We start from the raw sequence: 27,934 nt of genomic DNA, 5'->3' as shown, positions 1-27,934 counted from the left end.
CTAAAAAACTTTATAATCTGGAGTTCCATACACAGATTCAAATATAATCTTTGCTTGACAACCAATAACTCTTGAATTTGAATTTCTTTTCCTCCTAACACCACTTGTACCCAATGTGTCACAATATTTCTTTTTCTGTTTGCCACCACGATTACATATAACATGTTTCTTCTTTATAATCTTGTTATCAAACCTTGACTACGTGCTCAGTCTCACATCAAAACCACCAATTTCAGCATACTCATAATACATTTTGATGGCCAACTTTAATGATTTGAATATTAAACATTTAAATGGAATGAGTTGAACATGTACATCTGGTTTATAGACATGTTCTCCAATTATATCACCATAATATTGCGCATCATCTACTAAACTCGAATATTCAATAGCTAAAAAATTATGAATATAAATCAATATAATAATGCATGAATAAAACAATCATATATGACTACATGAAATTCATATGAATAAAACAAAAAACAATGTTTATTAATGGATTAATAAAATAATCATATATGAATACATAAAATTTATGAGGATTCAAAATATATAAAATAAACATAACTTATTCATATATGAATAAAACGAAAATAATAATAAATTCGAAATTACAATTATCACACGTTTATTCATATATGAATAAGACAACAATTTATTCATATAAACATATTCATATGTCAATAAATGATAATCAACAAAATTAAACACAACAAAATAATTCAATAACTGATACCTTCAAAAAATGAATTCTCAACATCTTATTCTTCACTTTCACACATAGAAGAATACAAATCACCATCAATAAAACTAGAATTTGATATAATAAACCAAAATGCTCTGTATAAATAAACAAAAAAATCTTAATATCGAATATATCTCACAAAAAAAGTCGTAAATATGAAAATCTGGTTAATTTCGAATATATCTCACCTCAACGTACAAAATATCTGAAAGAAACTTAAATCTACTCAATCAGATGATGCAATTAAGCAATTTCTCTCAGTTTAGAACGTAAAAACTACCGTGATATATCCGATTGAAAATTAAATCAACTCCGATTTGAAATGGAGATCTCAAACTACATAACAAAAATTCGATGAAACAACTCCAATACATATTCGAAACCTCAGGATAACCGGAAACAATACATGTAATTCCTAACAAATTATATAAAACAATAATCTTGATAATGAACTTCGATATATCTTATTCAAATGATATACATACCTGATCAAATCGGAAACTGAATACGAAGAAGAAAACTAAAATGCATATGCAAAACTTCACGATTAATGGAAAAAATACGTATATTGCGATGAGTTATATAAAGAAAAGAATCTTAATAATGAATTCCTCATATCCGATTCAAACGAGCTAAAAATATCATCAAATCGGAAATTGATTACAACGAACAGGTAAATTCAATATAAAAAAATGGCTAATTTACAAAGATACCTTTAATGAAAAATGACACGCATATTTTTTTAAGGTCTACATGTTAGATAAATGATTGGTTGAGAACGGTTCCCCCATTCTTAACCTTTTTTATTTTCTTAATTGAACTTACATTTCTCTCTCTCTCTCTCTCTCTCTCTCTGTATATATATATATATATATATATATATATATATATATATATATATATATATATATATATATGTTCATTTGAGACCATTCTAATTATATGAGACCGTGAGACCAAATCTAAAAATAATTTTAAAATGCAAAATAAATGGAAAAATCCAAAAATTCTTTTTTTAAATATTATTTTCGGAACTTGAATTAACTAAAAAAAATAATAAAAAAAAATCCCGTTTTTTTTTTTTTTTTTGAAAAATACGTGAAATATTCTAATGGAATATTACACTAACATATTCTAAAAAATAATTTTAATATGCAAAATAAATGGAAAAATCTAAAAATTCTTTTTTAAATATTATTTTCGGAACTTGAATTAACTAAAAAAAATTAAAAAATAAAAAAAAATCCATTTTTTTTGAAAAATACGTGAAATATTCTAATAAAATATTACATTGTACATATTCTAAAAAATAATTTTAAAATGCAAAATAAATGGAAAAATCCAAAAATTCTTTTTTTAAGTATTATTTTTGGAACTTTAAATTAACTAAGAAAAATAAAAAAAAATGCGTCTCACGGTCTCACAAAATTAGGCCGTCTCACATGAACCTAACCCCATATATATATATATATATATATATATATATATATATATATATATATATATATATATATATATATATATATATATATATAATTGACATATGTAATTCAGTTACTTGGAATATTTTTATTTCATCACGATTAAAAATATTTAAATTTATCACAATGAATAACTATAAATAAGTAAATTGTAAAGAAGTGGAAGAATATCCAAAGAGGAAGGGAAAATTATGAACTTACGTAGACACGAGGCAAGTTTAACGTGCAAAAGAGAAGCAATGTGCAAAGATTCCTTGCCTTCCTTTCCCTACAAGTAATTTGAGTTCATAATTACAATCCATTTTTTTTTTAAATCTATTGATGTTTTAGAAAGTTTTAGACTACAAAACCATTGGGTGCCGTGCACTTGATTTATATTTTTAAACTTTCATGTTTTTCAAATGATTTTTTTTTGCAAATTTGGTATACCTTATTTTATTTAAACTTTGATTTACAAATTTTATTAAAAAAAAATTATAGTTTCCACGATTTTTTATAACTTGATTTTTTGAAAAAGAAAAAGTTTGATTTTTAAATTTTGTTTTACTATTTCTATTAATAATATTTTCAGTTTTGATTGTATATTTTTTAACATGTGTAATTCTTTTACGAACTTTACAGATACTGTTTGCAATATTTTCTTAATTTTTTTTATTATTTTATTTTTTATATTTTTAAAATTAGTTTTTTTCTAGAATAAAATTGATAGCTTCTTTTACATTGTTTAGATTTTTTAGATATTTTATACTTTTGTTTTTCAACATATTCTTTTTAGTATTTTTTTCAATGTTTTAAGACTAGAATTAATAAAATTTTGCTGTTGAAAACTATTTTCAGTTTATAAAATTAGTTTATTTAAATTTTAGTTTACTGCAGGAGTCTGCACATGTTAAAAAACAAATATGCTTCTTATTACAGGCTGCAACCGTTTGGTCCACATTTTCTACTATAGAGGGTTGGAAAGGTGATCCACAGACTTCATAAATTTTCAATTCGAAAAAACAAACAACACCTTATTGTACTATATAAAGTTTATTTGATTTTTTAAGAGGTACAAATAAATAAACATTACTATTTCATGTATTAAAGAGAAATAGATGATAACCCGTCACCTACCACTTATAGGCGAACGTAGAAATTCATACCAGGTGTTGCCGAGTTGAAGTAGGTGTTGTTTTGGTGCATGAAAAAAAGGTAAAAAAAAATTGAAAATTTGAAATTTTTTCCACTAAATACAGGAAAAATAGGTGTTGTCGATGCAACACCTGACACTACTATAGATCCGCTAATGTTACCACTATTCATGACCACCCACTCTTATAACCTCCTATTTTTGATAAACCACCCATCCCTTACCTTTTACTTTCTTGGTGTTAGTGTAACCACCCACTTCCCTAACCTTCCATTTTCAGTAAACCACTCCCCCCCCCCCCCCCAACCTGGCCACCTGCCACGATCAATCACCACCCTCCCTCACTTCCCACTTTCAATATTCATGGTTACTGTATGTGAACACTTGATCGGTAATGGCTCATATTCTCCCTATATCCCATGATCGGTAATGGCTCGATTTAGGTAAACGTCGCATCATCGTTAGGAGTTGAGGAGCTCTTTATTTTTAGTAGAGTTAAATCCATATCAGCTTGGACTGGTCTAGAGTTTTCATGTGGACTAACTTCGTGGATAAGCTCCTGAAATCTTCTAAAAGCTTCCAATAAACAACACTCCATCCCAAGTTTTTAGCTAGTCAAACAAGTGATATGTGGCAAGACTTGATAGGGATGCATACGCCTAGTTATGACCCTGGACGCCAGTTTTACGAAATGACACGATTTAGGTGTATGACGCATAGTCGACGAGACCCGAGGAGCTATTTATTTTTAGCAAGGTTTGTGTTTGTTCAATTTAGACTGACCGAGACATAGTTGATCATATGGGTTGAATTCATGGATATGTTCATAGAATTCTAGAAGCTTCCAGAAAACGATGCCCCATCCTAGGTTTTTACGATGTCAAATGCACGACATATTACAATATAATAAGGTTTCCAACGTTATAGTTCTATGTTTTGGGAGCTTCCTAGGGTTTCTAAAAGTTTAATACGATATATTTAGAGTCATATGCTACATACATGAATTCAAAGCCTCTTGTTCTCTTATCTCTCTCCTTTTACAAATTTGCAAGCATGTAATTCTAGAAGTTTTTGTTCTTCTAATTTTTTAAGTATTCATTATGCATTTAGCAGCTCTTCCATAGTTTTTTTTTTGGAAAGAATGATACATTACTAAATCTTGGGGTTTATGTTGAAGCTCACACTCATTGAGTGCATAAAAACCTTTAAAGAGAAGAGTTCTTCCATGCAGTTACCAATAAAGAGTTTGTGATCTTCATGTCAGTTTTCTTTTTCCTGTTATATCCTTTAATTTGTCCATTAATAGGATAGTCTCTTTCTACATTTTTTATAATCATTTTTATTGCCAAGGATCAATATGATTTCTCGAAGAAACTTAGTAATCATAATAATAATATAATCTAAATGTGAATCTGCATGTTTATTGTTTATAACGATGGGATACTTAATCGTTAATATTAATTACCTACTCATTTGTTTTTATAATGCTAACGGTTCGATAATTAGTTCATAACACTAATACTCATATTTTTTTAATCGCTAAGTCTAAATTAAAAGAAAAAACTTAACGGTTTTTAGTTGATTAATATTCATGTAAATACACACTGAAATTTTGCCAACTTCCTACTCATGAATCAGGAGTTCGTCAAATTGGACTGATTTGATGCCAAAAAGTACATTCTCTAGCCAACAAGGTTATGTTTGTTGTGTTCAAGTTGTTTTATGTCTTGGACTTTAAATTTTACCTTATACCAGCTGATCATGTCCTGGAAGTGGGAAAGGAACATATAAGAACGCAATTTTTCAACTAGAGAAGTTGAGGTTCCACTATAGAGAGACAAATGACTTATGTCTTGTCCACATGAAGAATTCCTTATCTAACTCCGTCTTTGATGTGAACGCTTCGGTCATATATCCTAGAGGCATCTTGAAAGCCTTAGAGAATAAATACAAGACACATAAGGAAGGTACTAACAAGTACCTTGTATGTTAAGTACTTTGAATTCCATATTGTAAACGAAAAACGCATCTTGGATCAGGTGTATGAGCTATATGTCTTAGTCAACAAGCTAACAATATATTATATATCTCTATTAGAGCTCTTCTAGTGGGTGCAATTAACGTAAATATGATCACTAAAGCAAAACTGTCACCGACCACCGTTAGAAATTGACATAGACAAATAAGTGTAATAGGACAACAATGTAATATTTTGATATATTAATAAATATATTCAATTACATCCTTACCAAATAAGAGTATTTCAACTAATAGGCTAACAAATAAGTACACGAAATTCGTGTCATCTTATGAGCAGGTTAACGCATTCCAAATGTATGTGTCAATGTGAGTCCAAAAATATAAACTTCGTGAAAATTCGACCTAGCATGCGGAGATATGATTTTCATAATATATAAAAATCAACTGCACATAAAAATTTACGACGTCAAAATTTACGAAGAGAACGAATGACTTCTAGCTAAAGTCAACAAAATAAAATTCGTAGCACCCCTAAAATTAGGAATTTTGAGACTAAGAACGCCAAAAACGGAACCCGTATCATAGAGTTATGATTTTTGCAAAATCATCGCGTGTATAAAAATGTAGGCTAAAAATGAAAGTTAGAATGAGCCAAAACAACCAAAAGGAAAGTTGTAGTACATGTTAATACCTACATGAGGATATAAGAGTCGTCGAAAATAGAGCTCGAATGTGGGAGACACGGAATTTAGAAAACTGTTTTTTCGTCACGCGTGCACGCCCATGCGACACATGTTTCTAATATCGAGATCTATTAGGTTACGTGGCAAAATGTGGGGATGACATGTGGAAGTCCCCCCCCCCCCCCCCCCCCCTAATGGAGCCACACGCACAACACACGATGTGCGCTCCAAAACCTCCTATAAATAAAAGGGTGCAACAACCGGTTTCTGCACCATCAAGTCACTTACTCTCTCAAATCTTGAGCCTTTCTTACCTTCTGAGAGGTCCTCAAGCATGTACATGCTTGTATACAATACACACACACACACACTCTCTCTCTCTCTCTCTCTCTAAATCTAAACTACTCATCTAAACCCAATAAGAAATATCTCAACCTACAAAGAATACTAAACTAGTATTTATACACTAGCTTAACCCTTAAGGCCTTCTACATGAGAAGCCTTCCATATCGAATAGAGAGAAGCCCTCTAAGTCATCATCAAATGGAGAGCTTTGCACCCCCCCCCCCCAACATATATAATTATACTATAAAACATGATTATGTAATAATTGGACAAAAGAATACCTTAGCTCGCTCAATAGCTTGTATCAACATCAATCTTTTAGTCTAACACCTTAGGAACAACCCCTCAAACTCTCTCTTAAATTCTATATGAGTTTGTGTGAGAAAATGATCGAACTCAACTATATATACACATTGCATTTATCGAGGATACATATTGTGTCACCTCCATTTGTACTACCCAAGCCTCACCACATATCGTTCTCTTCCTGCCATGTATCTCACCCCCATTATATACGTAAAACACCTGTACACATCGACACTCTGCGTCAAACAACACTTTTTGAATGACTTTTATTTGAAATTGATTTTGACCATACATGTCATGATATTCATCTAGGCGTGTCGCATTTACAAAGTATGTTTCCCTTCCACACTTAGAGTATTTTTAAAAACTTATCAACCCATTTCCTTTGGCAATGCATCTCTTAGCATCTCACTTGTACTATCAACGATTACATATATCTTAATAGTATATGTTATAAATAACAGATGTTACATCATCTCAATATGATTTTAAAAACCCAAAATGTCTAATAAGTAAAATAATTATCCTAATTAAAACAAATCAAAAATGTCTTGTAAGATTTAGAGTTTTTCTAGTTTTGTAGTTGTAGAATCAAAACACTTATGCAACCAGGAAAAGAGACAAACATAAGCATAGCTGAAAAATATGCCCTTTGACATTTGAGGCTTTAACATGGAAAATGTGGTTGTAGTGGTTTCTTCTTCTTGATTCAAGACATTTATATGTGAATTAAAACTATAACAAAATAAGTATATGATGAATACTTTTGAAAAAACCCAATAATTCAAGGGATAGGTTTATAGAGCAGAGGAGATGTATTGGTTTTATGGGATCAAATCAAGAAGGCAAAACTGAAATTGAAATAAGTTTTTGGTGAAGGGGGTTGTATATACCTAGGGCTCATAAGGAAAAAGATTATGTAATTTCATGATGCTTGAAAACCCGAAATGAACAAATCTGCAATAAAAATAATTTTTATTAGATTTCGGTTTGATTTATGGTTAGAAGGATAGATTAAACCAAATCATTAAGCAACGAAACCCATGATAACTTTTTTTTTTTGTGTGAACTAAATAGTAAAAAAACAGTTTATACAAAACTCACCTATTGTTTATAAGAATCATGATTTTGATTTAAGCACACGATGAAAATAACAATAAAAGATGTTTAGTTGTATAACTCTGAGATTCCTGCCAAAAAGAAATATTAAGAAAGTTTACAGTTTGATATGATTGAATTGGGGAAAGGATTGAAATGACTGATTCTTAGCAATCCTTCTTAGAATCCTGCAAATGAGCACACCCCCAAATTCAAATTCAAATTCAAATATATAGTAAGAAGTAAAGACTAAAAAACAAAAAGGTCGCGACGATGTCATAAATAATAACAATGTATGATTGTTACAAAATAAAGACCAACCTAGAATCAATTTTCTGTTTCAACATTTGTTCACTCTCTGATATTCCAATGGTAGCAGAATTTCGACGTTGATGAGTGCTAAGTTCTGAAACTTCAGTTTTTCATCTTCAATTCAGAAAATCAAAAGTACGTCAAAGTTACATAACCAATCTTCAAATCGTTTAAAACATATATAACTAATTTTCTCATTATTATTATTACCAACAATTTTGAACAAACCATAAGTTAAATTATAGAAGCATATTGACGAACAACAAATTTTATGTCAAATCCTTGAATTCAGGAGAAAGAGGAAGACCGATTACATAGCAAGACAAATAGACACCCCGAAAACATTACCTGAAAGAAGTCGTCAGAGGCGCAACAGTCGAAGCTGGAGGTGGAGACGTTGTCGACGACAATGACTGGGAAGAAGAAAGCTTCAACATATCATGATATAGGATTTGCGTGTGTGACAATCCCACACCTAAACTGTTAACTACAGGTAGACCGGCAGGTCTGGGGTAACAAATGTTGTACCATTCTGACACCTGAAGAACATCTTAACATGCCATCAGTCATCTAGTATGGTTATAATAACTCACAATCGGGTATTAACAATACATTTGGTTTACAAATACAAACATATTTGCACTAGTTTTATTTAAAATAATAAGACTAAAGAACATTATTTTTTCGAGTACAATACAATTTACATTCCTGAAAACGTACATATACAAGGTTTTACACCGATACAATTACAGAACATTATTTTCCAGTATAATACAATTTATATTTATAGAAACATACAGTTATAGGCAGGGCCGGTCCTAAGGATTTAAATGCCCAGGCCGAGCCGGAATAAAAAGGCCCTCTTTTTCATTCAATTTTGTATTCTTTGGGTTGAGAGTTAACCCAGGTGAATGGACATGTTTCACCAACAACACCTTATATCACTTATCCATTTACTAAATTTGATATCTATAAAACCATACCTTAAAGATGGTTCCTTAACCTCTTATTACCCAACAAAATATATCTAATTCTTCATTAAACACTCAATTTTCATTATTTGGTTTTTTTACAAAACCCTCAAAAACATCATTGTATTCTCCTGAATCTTTTCATCCGGATCTATCACCATACATACACCATCTATAGAGTGTACATCTTCAACTTCTTGAAAACCTCCAACTTTTAAGGATTTCAAAAATATGAATTTGTCATGATTCTTGAAACTGTAGTAGTACCAAGATCTTTTCAACTTGGTGACAGTTATTCTATGTTTCAATATGGAGAGTATCATCCATAGTTATAACACTCAATCTAATATGCCCCTTTTAACTTTGCAACATAGGTTCTTACCATTTTGTTGGTATTAATCCTTAAAAGAAGAAAAACACAGGAACATTTTCTGCAGGTCTTGAGTGTGCAAGAAACTTTCTTTACACAGAAGCACCCATTAATTGATTAACTCCACATAAGTTACAACTTACGTGAGTTGATTTATGGGGCTTCAAACCATGTGTATGCATTCTCTTGCCTAAAATCCTACCTTACTACCTAGATGTTATTTACTAAACCGGGAATGGCTGAACCTTGATATTCTGTTCACAGGTACTAAAAAAACTCAATGATTTGGGTTAGGAAAGCTAGGTGTAACTTGGAGTCGTATGAAATTAAAACTTACATAAATCATGTTGATTTATTGATAGTTTATCAATAGTAGTCGACAATCTGATTTCTAATAAACATTAAACAGTCAACATAACATCATAGTCTGATAAAATGATAATCTGATAATCTGATTTGACAATTCTGATTCAAGGCTTGAAACAAAAAGAAAAGGAGAAACCTTTTACTTGAAAATCGCTACACGCTGCTGAATCGATGGACGATTTCACAGAGGTGGTCGACTGGTTGTGCAATTTCGAATATCGACTTCGTCACTTCACTTCTGTCTTCTGGTGGTGTGTGGTCGATGAGCGACTGCTGACCTTCAACCTTAGTACGTATCTTTGACTATCATGTATATAATATATAATATAAAAAATTTTGGGCCCCTAAAATAAATGGGCCCTGTGCGGCTGCACTGTTTGCCCATGCCCTAATCCGGGCTTGGTTATAGGGTTTTACAAAGATACAACTACAAAATATCATGTTTTGGGAACATGCATTCCAGTGGTTTTATATAAGTATAAAATCACACATTACTATTTTAAGTATGGAAAAATACTTGTACACTACGGTCTTGGAACATTAAGACTACACTATATACAAAAGAAAATATTGGATTTTCTGGAAGAACACACTACTATTTTCAAGGAACAAAGACATATATTTCTCATATAAAATGCTTATGAACTCACAAACCTAATTGTTGATACTCTTTTCAAAACTACTTGTATTCTTAGGAAATCAGTAGAAAGGTACCCACACAGGTTTGGTGAAGACGAAGCTTAGTATTACTATGTCTTCTATTTTTGTTGTATGCTTTTGGAGTCAAACAAAGATTCAAATACAATGTAAATATTAAATTATCAATACAATGTTTGTAATGGTTTGATCTCTATTATTCAATTGCTATGATACTGTACATGACGTCATCCACACTCGGACGTTTCCACCGATTCATCGGTTCGGGGGTGTAACAATTCCACTCTCGAATCCTTCAGATCTTCGCTCCATATCAGCTTAATGACCCTTCGGCCGCCTTCTAGACCCTCAAAATGGCTTCTCTGAGGTTTATAATCATTGGGAACGAATTAGGGTTGAAGATGTATGATTAAGGGTAATTTTCGGCTCAATTTATATCTTTTAATTGGTCACGACATCGTGGTCCTCATCGAAATCTCATATTCTCAACATCAGCATGATGGTCGCAAACATTCTAATCACCACGTCGTGTTAGATATCACTATTTTGTGGTGAGTGAGAATTAGCATTTTTTAAAACATGAAAGTCGTCTGAAATTGTGTCTAGTTTTCAGAACATTTTGAATTTATTCAATCGGAGTTACGAGTCATGAGATATGATCAAAACACCAACGAGGGGTCAAGCTGTCCAACAACATCTTTTTTGTGTCTTTTTAGCACCTTTCTCTTCCTTTTGCATCCCAACTCTCATTTTAACCATAATTGAACATTTCAAAGCATATTAAGTATCTTTTTAGTTCTAAATAACATAAGAAATAGCATAAAATAATAAGAAAACGTCATAAATATATGAATAAAATAGGCATTATCAACTTTTTAGCTCCAGTTATGCTCTAAGCTTCGAAGCTGCATCCATACACCTTTAAAATCCTACTCCACATCAATTACCTTGAAAAATACATATAAATATGAGTAATACGAGCATTCTTATGAATAACACAAATGGTCCAATTAGCACTACAAAATGCAGGTACCAATGTAGAAAATGTTATGCAAAAATGGAACTAAAATGAACAAAAAGAACGCATAAAAATGCACCTAATATTAAAAAATGATTAATATTATGCTAATTATATTTATTTCTAACATGAAAACATTTCATCAAAACTAAGATTCTTGAAATGCTTCATTTAATTGCAAACTAAGCCAACATAAGAAAGATACTTGATGGTTACCTCTACTCCTTTGATTGTTTAACAAAAAGTGTTTTAATATTCCCTTGATTCATTTTTCAAATACCTTTACAAAAACTAGATACACCTTAATCACCCACACAAGTCTCTCCAATCTTCTCCGGGTGACAAGTGACCAAAATGGAACAAAAAGGGATTGAAATGGTGGTCAATAGGGGACAAATGATAATGGTCGGCATGTTTTACGTATCAAATTTTCAGAGAATGAGCCCCATTCATCCGGAAATGCGACTAGTTGACTAGATCCGAGTCAAATCTGACTCAATTGTGTAACAATCTATTTTGAGATTATTTTTCTTTAAATTTGAACTAATTCGAACTTCTTATCTAATTGTTTTTGCTTTTTTTTTTTTTTTTTTTTTTTTTTTTTTTTTTTTTTGTTTGTAGAAATGGTTATCCATTGGTATATTCCAATCGAACTTAGACATCAGGATGTAAGAATTTTTAGGCTTCAAAGTAACTACTTGGTGATTTTAGGTACTTGTCCAAACTTCGCCAGGTTTCATTCTATTTCGTCAGCTCATGCAACATTTTTCCTTAACTTCAAACGCCTATAAATCTCTCATATGAACTCAGATTGAGTTGATTGTTTTCTATGAGTTCTTTGTTGTATTGGCTACAACCTTGAATCAAGAAACTATTATTCAACTAAACTTAAGCCTAAGTCCTACCACCTCAAACATAGGCATATGTTGTTCAACATAAAATCTTAAAAAATCTACAACAAATAATCTTCAACATTTCATAAATCTTTTATTTTAGCTTAAGTTGTCTTGAATGTTTTTTTATGATCTTCCCAACTGCACATTATATGCTTTAACCCACAAATATTACTCCTTAAAGTCTAAATTCCATACTCTTAAAATAGAGCACTTGCCATATTGTTTTACTTATTTTCTTACATATACTTCTTGATTTCCATTATAGGCATTCTAAATCTACTTATTTACACTAAGAACTTCATAAATAACGTTTCTTAAAATCAACATTAACAATAAATTTTATATTTCTTGACCAAAGGTGTCCTATTTCATACTTTACAAAAATAAATAAATAAATAAATAAATAAAAAAACTTAAATTATTTTCTAGCAACATTTTTCAATGTTCAACTTTATTTTATTTAATTATTCTAACATCTTAAATCTTTAAATTTTAAGATGTTATAGGTTTGTAAAATGGCACAATTTTAACGCATTTCACATACACACCGCATCGTCGCTAGGAGCTCAAGATGTAACGCCCCAAAATTTACCGGTTAAAAATTTCATTTTTAATTTAGATGAAAACGTAAAATATCATTATAAACATTCATGATAAAAATCCATGTCTGAAAAACCGGTGACATCATAATCAGAATTCAAAGTACATCCCAGAAAATCTGTAATGCGGAAACAAAAGGCGTATGTGTGATATGTTGCTACCGCGCCGGCTCCTTTCCCCTAGCTGAAGAGGTACCTGAAATCAAACTGCAAACTGTAAGGACAAAACTTAGTGAGTTCCCCCACAATACCCCATACCATGCAAGCATATAACAAACAACATTCAACTATGAGATACGGGCCCTACCCACACTCGTGAAGATACGGGCCCTGCCCAAACTTCGCTATCTCGGAGATACGAGCCACGCTCACACTCATGGAGATACGAGCCCTTCCCACACTTCACTATCTGGGAGATACGGGCCTAGCCCACACTCCACTCTCGGAGAGATACGGGCCTAGCCCACACTCAACCGCCAACTCATATCATACAAGTATCACACAGACAACAAGTATAGACAGCTCTATCATACTAGCATATATCGTAATCACTCAATTAAGAGATACGAGCTCGGCCCACACTCTAATACTAACGTCTCGTCTATACGGGCCGGCCTTGGTGCCTTAGACCCGTTACTACTGAAAGGAAACTCACCTCGAAATGGCTGCTAGTGTGTGTGGGAACCGACTGTCTGCTGCTGCTGTTACTCCGGGAATCCTCCGACTGTAATTCCCACACATACTCAATCAATCACTATTTACTGCCTTTTTGGGTGAAATGACCCTCCCCCCCCCCCCCCCCCGACCATGCCCTAAGTCAAAGTCAGAGTCAACTTCCAGTTGACCCGACTCGCCGAGTTGGCTATCCAACTCGTCGAGTCCATGTCCAAACGACTATCCAGGGTTCTATTCCTACTCGTCGAGTTACCTACTCGTCGAGTTAGGCGTTGACTCGACGAGTTCTCCATCCAAACTGATGTTCAAGTCCTTCATTCTACTCGCCGAGTTGTATGAACAACTCGTCGAGTTCATCTTCATCCGACGAACACTCATGCTTAGACTCGCCGAGTTGTATGAACAACTTGCCGAGTCTATTCTTGATCTATGAAGATTGCCTTGGACTCGCTGAGCTAGGCCATGACTCGCCGAGTCCTACCATGGGTGAGTTCAGCTTCCAACTCACCGAGTCACACCCTGTGACTCACTGCTCAAACTCGATACAGCAAAAAGGGGACAACTCGAAGACTCGCGAGCAGACTCGCCGAGTCACATGAACGACTCGCCGAGTCGTTGCCATGCACCCATTAATTACACCAATTTGTTCGATCCCAGTCCATGCCATTCACAGATCTGGGCTTCTAGGACACGAATCACACGTAAAGTTTCCAACTTTACGTGTAGATATTCACCAATATGGATTTTAGGGTTCAAAATGCCTCAAAAGGGTAGATCTAGGGTGAACAAGCCACATGGGTCCATAAAGCTAACAGATCTGAGCTCCTGGAGCTCAATCTTGCCTAGATCTAGAGGCCAAACAACTTATTACGAAACATTATGCACATACTAGCTTGGGGAATGGCTCAAGAATGTCTTAAATGAAACCTTAAGCATAGAAACAGGGGGAAATAGGGTATACCTCAATGAAACTACTGAAAGAACACAATGATGCTTGGATGGCTCTCCTTCCTCTTGATCTACTTCTCCTTCTTGCTTCAAAGCCTTCAAGAACACACACAATAGCCTCAAACTCTTAAGGAACAAGCTTAGAACGAGGGTTGGGAGCTCTGGGGGTGAATGGGGGCTGGCAAGGGGCGGATATGAGGTTTAAATAGGGTGCAAACCCCTGAAACTTAGGGTTTCATCCAACAACGGTGACTCCCCGAGTCCAGGATATGGACTCGCCGAGTCGCCAACTTAAACGTGTCCCGGGTCTCGTCCCTACTCGGCGAGTCGGACCTATGACTCGCCTAGTCCAAGGCTTAAAAAAGAAAAATACTCAATTAAGATTTACATACCAGGAACTAGGCGCTACACAAGAGTTCTTTATTTTAGCAAGGTTCCAGTTAGATTGGCCTATTAGAGTTAGCCATATGGGTTGGCTACTTAGCTTCATGGATAAAATCTTGGAATCTTTTAGAAGCTTCCAAAAATAACATATCATCCTAATTTCTACTTAGGCAAATGCGTGTCACATAACAAGCACGCAATAGGATTGCCAACATCATAGTTCCATGTTTTCTAAAGCTTCCTAGCGTTTCTGTTAGTGATGTAAAAATCCCGAATAGGTCCAGATTAATCTCAGATTAATCCCTAGATGCTACTCGACCGACTAGCGGGCGCATAGCGATTAATCTCTGCATACACAATTAGTGAAACAGTAGGAAAACGATAACATTTTAACACTTTTAAGAATTTTTATCCCAATAGAGACTATTTGATGAATGATAAGTGTTATATTAATCATATTAATCTATTTTGTTATGATTTAGTGATATTTATGAGCTTTGTTATGATATTAGTCATATTTAATTTTTTAAAATTCAATACATTAGCAATTAATGGTCATCGATTAATCTCAACCTACCCGATTAATCCATTAACCACAGTCCACCGACTAGCTAACAACGCGTGTTTTTTATAACCTTGGTTTATGTAAATATAAATAAGACCTCTTAAAACCATATTCTACACTCAAATCTGAATCCTTACTTGATTTCCTCTCTTGTTATGTAAAATTGTAATATATATGACCTTTTAAATTAGACAAAATTATATAAATTGACCATATTGTTTACCGAAAGTCACAAAACTCAATCAATGCTAATTTTTTTAACGAAAATGGTCCACATGATTTGCAAACTTACATGGAAGGTCCTTTTTACTCACTCGTTCCATTTTCAACCGTTACGACATATCAAGTGTTAGGTATGTTAGCATATTTTTGTCTTTTTTAAGTATATCAGGGACTTAATTCATGATATTTGGTAACCCACATTGTAATTTGTCTTGAAATAAAAATGTACACGAAACTGAAACGAGGAGGGTTTAAACTTGGGACCTCCTCCTCTGTAACAGCCAGAATTTTGTTCACACGATATACAAAATACACATAAACTCTTTCCAATATCATCCATCAAAATTTTGGATATAGTAAAACTTAAGTAATATACACAATACATTCTAAAGCCACACCCAATATCTTTTTGGTATTACAATGTTTTATACAAAAGATAATAATCATTTATAAGCAAACAACTATTTTTGCATTGCTATCTTTCATTTTCCTTGGTTAACATTATCTATTTAACACAAATCATACTCATAAAACAAGCATAAGCTTAGTGAATAGTTTATTTACAAAATTTAGCATATAATCATATTTGTTATTTCGAAGGTTTTATATTGTTTTTCATAATACCAACTTATAACTCAATAGACTTATGACTTTATAAAAGAACTTATCATGAAAACTCATATATTACTCCACCAATATAATACTCTTCTCTTGGTATATTCTTAACATAATAGAATTATATTATCTATAAGTCTTATTGAAATACTGATATTACTATCTCCAAAGAAATCATCTTTTAACAACATAACTCTAAATCACCTTGTTGAGGTCGATTAGAACTTGTTCCAATCCCATGAAATCTCGACCTAACTCTTGCTTCACCAAAACCTAATCAAAGGTATAATTCTTTAGTGTTATGACTTATTCAAAATCAATAACACCATATATATCTCCATAATACTCAATTATATGTAACACAAGTTTCAAATGCTAAATTCATTCATATACATCATATAAACCATCTATGTATTCATATTAGACATATTATAAACTCAATTCACCAAAATCATCAATTTAAAGTTTTAGGGTTCATAACAATTCATCCCCAAATTCACAAAATTGATTGTTATTATCACTCCATATACTTACAATCATGTAATTACTACTTCTACTTGGTATTACTCATCCGAACTCCATAAAAGAAATCGATTGTTATGATTGGGGTAATTAAAACCTAAACTCGAGTTTGCCCTAATTTACATATTTAACTCATATATAGAGCTTACTGTTGATTATAGAATTAGAAACCTATACATTGATAGCTCATTCTTAATCTCTTCTTCTTTCTCCCTTAAAATATGACCATAATACCTTAACCTTCATGTTTTTCTATTTTGGAACGAATATAAGGAAAATAAGAGAAGAAAAGGAACTCTCATCCCTTTTATATGATTTTATTTATCGCATCGTCACATCGTGACAATACTTTTATCACATTGTGAAATAATTAGCTCACTACATCGTCATTTTCTTTTTATTTATGATACGTTTGTTTCGTTGCTAAAAGTTTTTGTCATAAAAGAAGATGTTATTCTACTTTCTCACATCGTGGCTTATCTTCACCACGTTGCGACTATTACAAAGTACATTACCCTCACTATTCACCTTACATCAACCGGATTACTGCTTTGGCTTCACGTCATAGCACCGCTTCCGTTAATATTGGAATTCAACAACTCTTCATAATTTTTTTCGTTTTATTTCATTCATTTTATTCCACTCTCATTGTATTAATTCCTTTCCATTAAGAACTTATTTATACTTTAGAATCATATCATTTCTTTATCGCTGAATAAAAACTCCACTCAAATTCACAATTAGACCGAAATACCATTTTTTGGTCTAATTACTTCTATCGATATTTTTTATCTAACTTTTAATACACATACTTATACATTTTATACCACTACTTCATTACAAACGCCATATTTATTATATCAACAAAGATTTCACAAATATCTTTAATTTTATCATTTACTCAAAATATCTAAACTTTTCTATTACAAATTCTCACGTTAAAATACTCACATACAACATTTTACTCTATTAATGAGTCATAATTTATAATTCATTCAAAGGAAACAAGTGTCACATCCTCCTCTCCCTAGTTAGCCAACACTCTAACGAATAAGGTGAACTTGGTTTATACTTTTAAAACTAATTAATATTATGTAAAATCCAACAATATAAATATAAAAATAAATTATAATTTTTTTTACATAATTTTTTTAATAAAACAAATATTTTTACGTATTGTAACAAAATATTTTTACAAACAATTTAAATGTTTTTTTAAATGCTTATTTTATATAAAATATGTTTTATGTATTTTAAAAATACGTTTTCGTATAATATTTTATTATTTTGTTATAATCCTAAAATATGATTTTATTTTATATTAACGTCTTTAATTGATTTAAACTTGAAAGGCTAGTATACATAAAATTATAGACATTTTCGAGACGTCTTTAGTTTATTTATACCAAAACGGTAAGTATACGTAAAATAAGTATATGTAAAATAAGCATGGTTCTAAAAAGCGCGCCATGGTGCGCCTTAGGGCGTGCCATTACGCGAGATGTGGTGTAGTCGTTACGAAAACATCCAAGGCGGGTTTGTGAAGCGTGGCGCCCAAACAACGTGTCAAGGTGCGCCTTATCGCATTATGACGTGAGTTTTTTTGTTTTTGTTTTTTTTATCGGGCCTAAAATAAATGAGCTTTTGTTAACTTTTTTCTATTAGATATTAATATAACACTTCTAAAAACTTTATATATTTGATAAAATTCAATAATTATAAGATTTATATCTTTTAATGTATATAATATAGTCACACTTTGAAAAACGTCATGATTCGTCAATGCTTGTTATAGCTTAACTTCTACATTGCCGCCAAGTCACGATTTACGTTATTTAGAACATTGAAAATAAGTATATGTAAAATAAACTAAAAATATATGTTTTTAATGTATTAAAAAATAGTTTTTGTATAATATATTATCACATTATTAGAGTAAATTACACGAATGGTCCCTACGGTTTGGGGTAATTTGCACGCTTGGTCCCTAACTTATTTTTTTAACTCGTAAAGTCTCTACTATTTTTTTTTGTTACACACTTGGTCCCTATTGTTTGTTTTTGTTACGCATTTGCTCCTTATCTTAAGTAAAAAGACAATTATTTATGTAACGCCCCAAAAATACGAGCCAAAAATTTCATTTTATATATACTTAGCAAACATTCGAATTGAAACGTTTACTGATCATAACATTTTATAAAGATATCACATGTCTGGATAACATTTCATAAAACATAATAATGTCAGAGTAAAAATTCCCAGGAAGATCTCATAATGTGGAATACGAAACATGTGTGTGATGGGCCGCTACCGCGCCAGCTCCTTCCCCTTCAAAGAAGAGGTACCTGAAACCAAAACTGAAAACTGTAAGCACGAAGCTTAGTGGGTTCCCCTATCATACCGCATACCATACAATCACATATCATACATATTGCCAAGCATTTCTGGGGTGCCCGACCTACCCGGTACAGCCATTCTGGGGTGCCGACCTACCCGTGTCAAGCCATTCTAGGGTGCTGACTACCCATGTCAAGCCATTCTGGGGTGCTGACTACCCTTCGGTCCTGACGACCGAACCTCGGGGACTATTTCACCCCTACTGCTACTATCACATATATCATAACATATTATCAGACATATCTGGGGTGCCTGAACTACCCTTTGGTCCTAGCAACCGGACTCGGGGATTGGTCCCCTCCTACTACCTCTATCGCATATAACATAACAAGCCAGCATGCAAACATATAATCACATACTGTCAGACGTATCTGGGGTGTCTGGCTACCCTTCGGTTCTAACAACCGAACTCTACTACTATCACATATAACATATCATGCTAGCATATAACATATCAGGTAGTAGCAAACCAAAATGATATCACAAATACAATCATCTATCATACATCTCCTACTGGTGGGCCGATATTGTGGCCTTAGACCCACCGCTACTGGAAGGTAACTCACCTCGTAAGTAGCTGCTGAAATATGCTTGCTGAGTGTCTAACTGATGGATCGCAAATCCTCCGGCTATAAACCATAAACATAGGTTAGACACCCATAAATACCATTAGGTCAAAAGACTGACCCTCCCTTGGCCCAAGGTCAACCCCTTAGTCAAAGTCAATGCCCGCTTGACTAGACTCGCCGAGTCATGGCTTGGACTCGTCGAGTCCTTTTCCTAGTAACCCGGTCCTACTCGACCAGTCCTTCTTCCCTCCCACTGAATCACTCTTCATTCATGACTTGGGACGATTGAACTAACTCGTGACCCGACTCGCCGAGTTTGAAGAACAACTCGCTGAGTTCCAGGCAATCTTCATAGGACTCGCCTAGTTGTTCATCCAACTCGCCGAGTCTAAGGCCATCTTCATGGAACTCGCCGAGTCCCTATGACCCATTTCCCATATAGGCCAAAACTGAGACATGCAACGCTTCAAAACCACAAATCTATGGTCCTAGGGCATGTTTACCACGTAAAGTTGCAAACTTTACGTGCATGCATGGCCCAATGCGCTCAAACATGCAATTCCAAGCTCTTTAAGAGGTCCTACACTCAATAGGGACCTCAATCACCTCAACCACCGAGACTTTATGCTACTAGGATGTCTTAAAGGTCCAAATCCGAAGTCCTTGCAGAACATTAACCATAAACACATAGAGATTTTGGTTCTTAGGGCTTAAAACCTCTTTTTAGGGACAAAAAAGGGGGTTCAATGAAATAAAGGTCAAGGTAGGAACTTTTCTACCTGAATAGAAGCCCTTCACAGAGTATATTCCGGATCTTCTTCCCTTCTTGCACTCTTCAACCTTCTCCTTCTTCTCCCAAGCTCCAAACCACCTTCAAAATGCTAAAAATCACCCACAAGGACACAAAGGGGCTAGGGTTTCGTTCTATAGATCTCTGGGAGTGCTAAGGGTAGTGGAGGCTGGGTTAGATCGTTTAAATAGGGTGCAAACACCCGGGTTAGGATTTTAGTCCACACAGGGTCTACTCGCCGAGTCCCACGACCCTACTCGCCGACTAGCCAGAGCTGAACCCGAGTCTAGACCTGCTTCTACTCGGCGAGTTAGTCCTTCAACTCGCCGAGTCTAAGGTTAAAATGCAATACATAAGGAGAGTTAATAATCAATAATACATACCAGAAACCAGGTGCTACAATTTAAATAGGGAAAAAGGGTAGGATATGTATGGTAAAGTGACGGGGTGGGGTTGGGGGTGTGTTTATTTAAATAAATTAAAAAATCAAGGGAAAAATAGAATTTTTATGTAAGACATGGACCAAACGTGTAACAAAAACAAACAGCAGGGACCTTCCGAGTTAGAAAAATAAGTTAGGGACCAAACACGCTAGTTATCATAAACTATAGGGACCATTCGTGTAATTTACCCACATTATTATGATCCTAAACATATTTTCACGTTTTCATAAATAAAATAAGTTTTTTATTTTTTATTTTTTTATATCTTTTATTTTTTAACGTATTTACTAAAGATATTTTAGGATTATAACAACGTAACAACATATTATGAAAACTTGTTTTTTAAATGCATCAAAACATATTTTTTTAGTTTATTTTATTTATATTTTTCGTTTTGCTTCAAATCAATTAAAGACGTCTTGAAAACGTCAGTAATTTTATATATAATTGTCTTTTTAGTTTAAATCAACTAAAATGTTAACGTAAAATAAAGTATAATTTATGATTATAACAACGTAATACCATATTATATGAAAAAATATATATTTAAAATAAATAAAAAAAATCATTTTATACAAAATAAATACATAAGAAAACATATAAATTGTTTGTAATTTTTTTTAGTATATTTTGTGTTATTAAAAAATATTTTATGTAAAAGTATACTTTTGTTTTCTTTATATATATATTTTTTTGGTTTTACATAATATTAGTTAGTTTTTGGAAGTATAAACCAAGTTTGTCTCTAGTCCAATTAGTTAAGGTGTTGATTGATGAGCTAGAGAGATAAACCAAGTTTGGCTCTAGCCTAATTTGTTAGAGTGTTGATTAACAGGGGAGTGGGGAGGAGTTATGAGGTTTGAATCTTCCTCCCTTTAGTTTCATGTATTTCTTTATTTCAAAACAAATTACAAAAATGGTTCATACGGTTTACCAAATATCACAAATTCAATCCTCCCATGCCTAACATGAGATATGTGCTAATGGCTGAAAATTATGAAAATTACGAATTCAGTCTCTGTGATACGTGAAAAACACCAAAATACCCCCCACATGTCTAAATAATTCGGTCTCTGTTATATATGAAAAGACCAAAATACATTCACATGCTTAGCACGTGATATGCGCTAACAGATGAAAATTACCAAATATCACGAATACAGTCCATGTTATAATTGAAAAGATCAAAATACCCTCATATGCTTAGTATATTATATCTAAAAAGACCAAAATACTCTCACATGTCTAACATGTGATATACTCTAATGGTTGAAATGGACAATGTTAGTAAAAATGACATATATATATATATATATATATATATATATATATATATATATATATATATATATATATATATATATATACTAGCCGTCTACCCGCGCAAAGCGGCGGGGCACGTGAGTTCTTTCGGTGATATGTTTCCATTACAAAATTGTTATGTTAAAAAAAAGTACATGTTGAAGACAATATAATCAAACTATGGTGTTATTTGTTACATCATGCATCAAATAACCAATAAAAAGCAACCAGTCAAGACGACACAAAATGTTAATCGTGCAATACTTCTTTATACACCACATTTGCTGTATAAACCCCATCACCTTTTGAATTTTCGTTAGGCTGTACTAATACTTTTGTATTGCAACGTGAAACCCCTCTGGACAATGCAACATAAAGTTGTCCATGCGAGAATACTGGTTCTGGAAGATAGATACCTACATATGGAATTGTTTGTCCCTGAGCTTTATTGATTGTCATTGCAAAGCACAATCGAATAGGAAACTGTTTCCTCTTTAGCTTGAATGGGAACATATCATCATCAGATGGACATAAAGGAATCTTAGGCAAAAATATCCTTGTTCCTGCATGTTGACCAACAGCTATTTCTGCATCAATAACATTTTGCTGAAAGCTTCTACATATCAATCGGGTGCCATTACACAACCCATTTGCTGGGTCAATATTCCGTAACAGTATTATCGGACATCCAACTTTTAATCGAAGGTAATGCGGAGGTAAACCACTAACACTGATCGAGTTTAAGAATTCCAACGGATAGAAGCCATTTTTATCATCTATGGCTTCATCGACACTATAGTAAATTCTCTCTTCTCCTTGAAATCGATCGATCATGTAATCGTTAATCGCATCGACACTATCATTTTTTGTAGATAATATTGCCCGCGATATGATATAATCTGATTCAGACCTATTAAATTCCAATGAGGGAAACACTGCATCAATCAAAGAATCTAATGATTTTTCTTTATCAGTGTATGGAATGACCATATCATCAGGGATGCGAATAAAACTTCCGTCCACTGTTTCTTCAACTCCATCACCAACCCGTAATAGAAAGTTTGAGAACCATGGATCAGTAAGTGCTCTCATATTTATTGTTAACCGCAACTTTATAATCGAAGACCAAAGAGGCGACATTCGTAGGCTAGAGTCTACAATTTGTGCTCGTGTCCCACGTCTTACGACTGGCAATACTTGTCTAAAATCGCCTCCCAGAACCATTATCTTTCCACCAAAAGGGAGTGCCACCCCAGTGATATCTTGCATTGTCCGATCAAACGCCTCCACCACCTGTCGCTTTGCCATCGATGCCTCATCCCATATGATTATTTTTGCAAGCCGAAGTAGTTGAGCGGTACCGCTTTGTTTTTGGATTCTACAGAATGAGTTATTATCTGGAGTTAGAGGAAGTTTGAAATGCGAGTGAGCTGTTCTCCCCCGAGGCATGTTATTAGCCGCAACACCCGATGAAGCTGTGGCGGGTGCAATATGACCAAGTTTGCGTATATTAGCAAGTAAAGCTTTGTACAGATATGTTTTTCCTGTTCCGCCAGGACCATCTATGAAGAACACTCCTGTACAATCAGTACACACATGCCTCATGATCTCATCATATGCATATTTTTGTTCAGGATTGAGAAACTCTTTGGCACACAAATGGTCATCTTCCACAATTATAGAGCATTCTTCTTGTACCTCTCGAAAAACTCCAGACTGAAAATTCAAATCGGTGTTTACAGTCGGGAGATCAAAGTTATCAAGCTTGTTACCCATAGACTGTAGGAATACGCTTATGTCTGTAAGGACCATATTTTGTACTCGATTGACATTATCGTATTGTCTACTATAATCTTCGGAGAGAGAATTGTAGTGGGAATTCCATATCTTGCGAACATCTCCAGGATCACAAAAAACTAATATCGTTGCAAACAACCTTCTGAGAGCATTTGGAAACTGAAACAAGGAGGCCTCTACAAGACACTGCGATAAACTATCATCTGTCTCTATTAACCCTCTTTCAAGAGCCGCTTTTCGAAATGTGGGATGTCTTACGTTATTGACTGTGTACAGATCTTCAAAACATGTAGGACCCCTAACATGACATAATAACACACGTAGATAGTATCGCTCACCTTCAGCAGGATTTGCAGAAACCAAACGACCAACTGCTCGTGATACTTTTCGAGGATTCCATAGACGCGATTCTTTATTCCATGTGAAGTGTTTGGGAAAATCTTTGTATAAATATTCTCTTGCATTAACGTTATCTTTATTCATCTTGAAAAATGCAGTCAACATTGATCTCTTATCTTTCTCCCTCTCAACAACTGATTTCATTGCATCATCATCAGTGAACCTAACCAACTGTTGGTTTGGAAGATGCAATTGCAAAGTGATCACATTAGGGTGGATTTGATTAAGAGAAAAGCTAAAAATTCGCCATACTGCTTCTGGAGCGGAGACGTATCGTGCATCCTGAAAACGTTTTATCTCATTGATAACAACAGGTTGTGCATCTGGATCAATATGGATAACTTGCTTGTCATGACCCTTGTAAATATACTTAAAGATGTATTTCACTGATGTTATACTCGAGCAAACCTCAACATTTAGATGGCAGTTGAACATCATCAACAACTTTGGGTTATATGGGACAACCCATCTATTATCCATCATAATACCTTGTTTATTCACAGCAATTCCATTATCTCTCCTTCGATAAACCGGATATGTGTCCTTTCCTTGTGTTGTGGCTTCGTTGAATTGTCGAGGGTATCTAAAACGACAGGTTGGTGGATCACCTTGCATACAAGAACATTTTTTGTTTAATGTACCACAAGGACCATGTATCATGTGTGATTTGACCAGATCGTGTAGTATAGGATACTTTGTCGGGTTTGGAATTTCGGCACACACATACTTGTCATAATGGTCTGTATTGGTGAGCTTCCATTCAGGTTTCATTATTAAGAGAAAATGAGCATGTGGTAAACCACGTTTCTGGAACTCTATTACATAAACATATGCACTCACCACACCAAGGACGTGCCTCTTCAAGAGTTGTTCCTTAAGGTCATGTAACTTAGCACGAAAAACTCTTGCAACCAGATCTGGTCTATCTTGTGCTGTTTGAAAATGAAGTAACTCATTTTGGATTTCAGGCCAATTCGGATTGCACGTTATTGTAAGGAATATATCAGGTTTCCCTCCATCTTGAACTAAAGCCATAGCATCGAGAAATCGTCGTCGCATGTCACGAGGACCTCCGATGAAACTTGCTGGCAAAACAACACGTTGCCCAATCATACTTGCTTGTACCTCACCGGCATTGACACAATCCACAACACCTTGGTATAACTCCGCTCTTATTGTAGATTGGTTTTTTCTACAAAATTCCAAACGCGAAGTCTCAATCTTGATGTAGATATCTACCACAAATTGTTGTAATAATCTCCCTCCTAACATAATTACGTTCAAGTTTGATCGAATCTGCAACTTGTAACAGTAGTACTCCCGCATAGTTACAGTTTTCCTACCCGTTCTTATATCAGTCTCTACATAATGATTAAATTGAATAAATTATATCAATTTTTACATTTGTAAAATTTAACAATATTAAAATTGTGGCTATGCGTACCTTCTAGATCTTCATCGAAGATTTGGTCGTCATTAACCATCTCATTGAATGAAACCCCTTGCCTTAGTATGTTAGAATGCCATCCAGGCTCACCATTTGGAAAGAATAAAGGATAACACAATGGGTCATAACATCCCCAATAAGATTGAATTGTTTTTGGTTTGTCGGACCTTCCATATACTATAATACTTCTTTTATATGCGGTTATGTTGTCATTGCCTTCAATCCAAATACCAGCAACCTGTGAAATTATACAATAGAAAAAATATGATTAAAACTGGTACGTAATTTGCATAGTTATATTTAATACATGAAACATCTTTTTTCTCAAAAACATATGTACATAATTAATTTCAAACCTCGGATGTGGTTGGCCGGTTGTACACCCTTTGGTCTAGTTCTACTGATGCATTTAAAGTGACTCTGTAATTGTCGAGCGGTCCTAGATCAGCAAGGCTACGAAATATTGCAACGTATGGGTTTGTAGCAAGAACGCGAGTCAAAATTTCAACAATTGGTTTAGCAAGATTCTTCCATTCGAGTCTATTTGACATCTCAGCTTCAACATCGTAAAAATACAATTGTAAGAACTTAGGTTCATCCTTTTTCCTTGGAACTAACTGATCGATTCTATGGTATATCCCTCCATTCACACAAAAAGTGTATACCCCAAATGTCATATTGGCCATCGATTCATCCACTTCTACGCCCATTGATGCAAATGAATAGTTGGTGTTGTATGCACGTATATTCTTTCTAAACAATTTGCCTAATTTTGTTTCTGAGGTGAAAAGATTGTGTAATTCGTCAGGAATAGATGAGTCTGCCAACTTTGTCTTTCCACTCATGCAACAAAAGCCAGCAGATTCAAATTGTAGTCGTTTTGCCCCACAATAACTACATATATCATTGAACTTCACCACACGATGTTTTTTACGGATACCGGCGAAAACAAAACTATATGGATCATCCGAGATGCTACCATTTTGTACTGATGGAGTGACATTGCCATGGATACAACCTTGTGGATCTGTAGACATTTTATTCATTAGTTAAATGTAATATAAATAAAATTAAAATAATTACACATAATTATTAGCCAATATATATGATATTTTTCGGTAAAAATCAAATACTGACCTATTGATGTTGAAATTTGAGTTATCAATTCATCGCGTGGAGGTAGTATTACGTCAGGCTGACTTTGAATACCTACGTATAAACAAAAATTTCTCATTAAGAATGTAAATTATGAAAGATTATGGTTAAATGTAATGTTGTACTACTTAGATTGTAATATGATAACTTCAGACATAGTTACCTGGTTTTGTTATGGTTGGTTCCGTCTGACGTTGATAAGGGTTTCTATTATAAATCAACTTTTTTTGACCAAAATCCATTACACATGTAGGAGATGCATTGGTAATATCCACCAGATTCCTATTTACTGTTGGCACATTTGACAAAAATGTTGCGTTTTGACTATTTCCTTCCCCATTAGCTATTCGTCTCATTTTGTTTTTCTCCTTTCGTCGTTCGTAACATGCCTTATTATATGCTTTTCGTTTTTCTGCAACATTTTTTTAAATGAAAATGTATAACGATGATATACTAATAATGATTGTAAATATGTGATATACCTTTTGTATTTTCTGCATCAATTTGGATAACATTATTATGTTTATTTTCTTTACCGTCAAACCTCATTGCAAACTGTAAAACACACAAAAAAATGTATACTTTATTTTATACATAACAAATCAAAAAGTATGATTATTCTAATACGAAATTTATTACCATTTGTTTTTGTTATAATAGTTTAGATCAAAACCAGATTTTATTTATGTGTTTCTGGTAATGTGAATGGTCTATAAGGAGATGATGCTTGAGTTGCCGACATATA

At 33.7% G+C, this 27,934-nt stretch overlaps 1 protein-coding gene across 1 annotated transcript; it reads right to left on the bottom strand.

Moving 5' to 3' along the window:
- LOC145040338 (uncharacterized) lies at positions 1-27,831 on the bottom strand. Its single transcript, XM_078988279.1, has 12 exons — positions 27,817-27,831; positions 27,672-27,744; positions 27,353-27,601; positions 27,172-27,243; positions 26,391-27,061; positions 26,032-26,272; positions 22,876-25,948; positions 2,428-2,494; positions 1,231-1,265; positions 773-840; positions 217-392; positions 1-135 (listed from the first exon to the last, which is right to left on the bottom strand). The coding sequence occupies exons 1-12, from the start codon at positions 27,829-27,831 to the stop codon at positions 1-3; spliced, it is 4,875 nt and encodes a 1,624-aa protein (XP_078844405.1).
- Between the last annotated feature and the right edge of the window lie 103 nt (positions 27,832-27,934).

This window comes from Lactuca saligna, chromosome 4, assembly GCF_052625555.1.
Source record: "Lactuca saligna cultivar CGN05327 chromosome 4, ASM5262555v1, whole genome shotgun sequence".
In the NCBI taxonomy this organism is placed as follows: domain Eukaryota; kingdom Viridiplantae; phylum Streptophyta; class Magnoliopsida; order Asterales; family Asteraceae; genus Lactuca; species Lactuca saligna.
This window is presented reverse-complemented; position numbering and strand designations above follow the sequence as displayed.

Coding starts and splice junctions, on each gene's coding strand:
- LOC145040338 (XM_078988279.1), bottom strand. Junction 25,949..26,031: donor CTTCGATGAAGATCTAGAAG/GTACGCATAGCC, acceptor ATCATTATGTAG/AGACTGATATAAGAACGGGT. Junction 841..1,230: donor TCAGTTTCCGATTTGATCAG/GTATGTATATCA, acceptor TTATTTATACAG/AGCATTTTGGTTTATTATAT.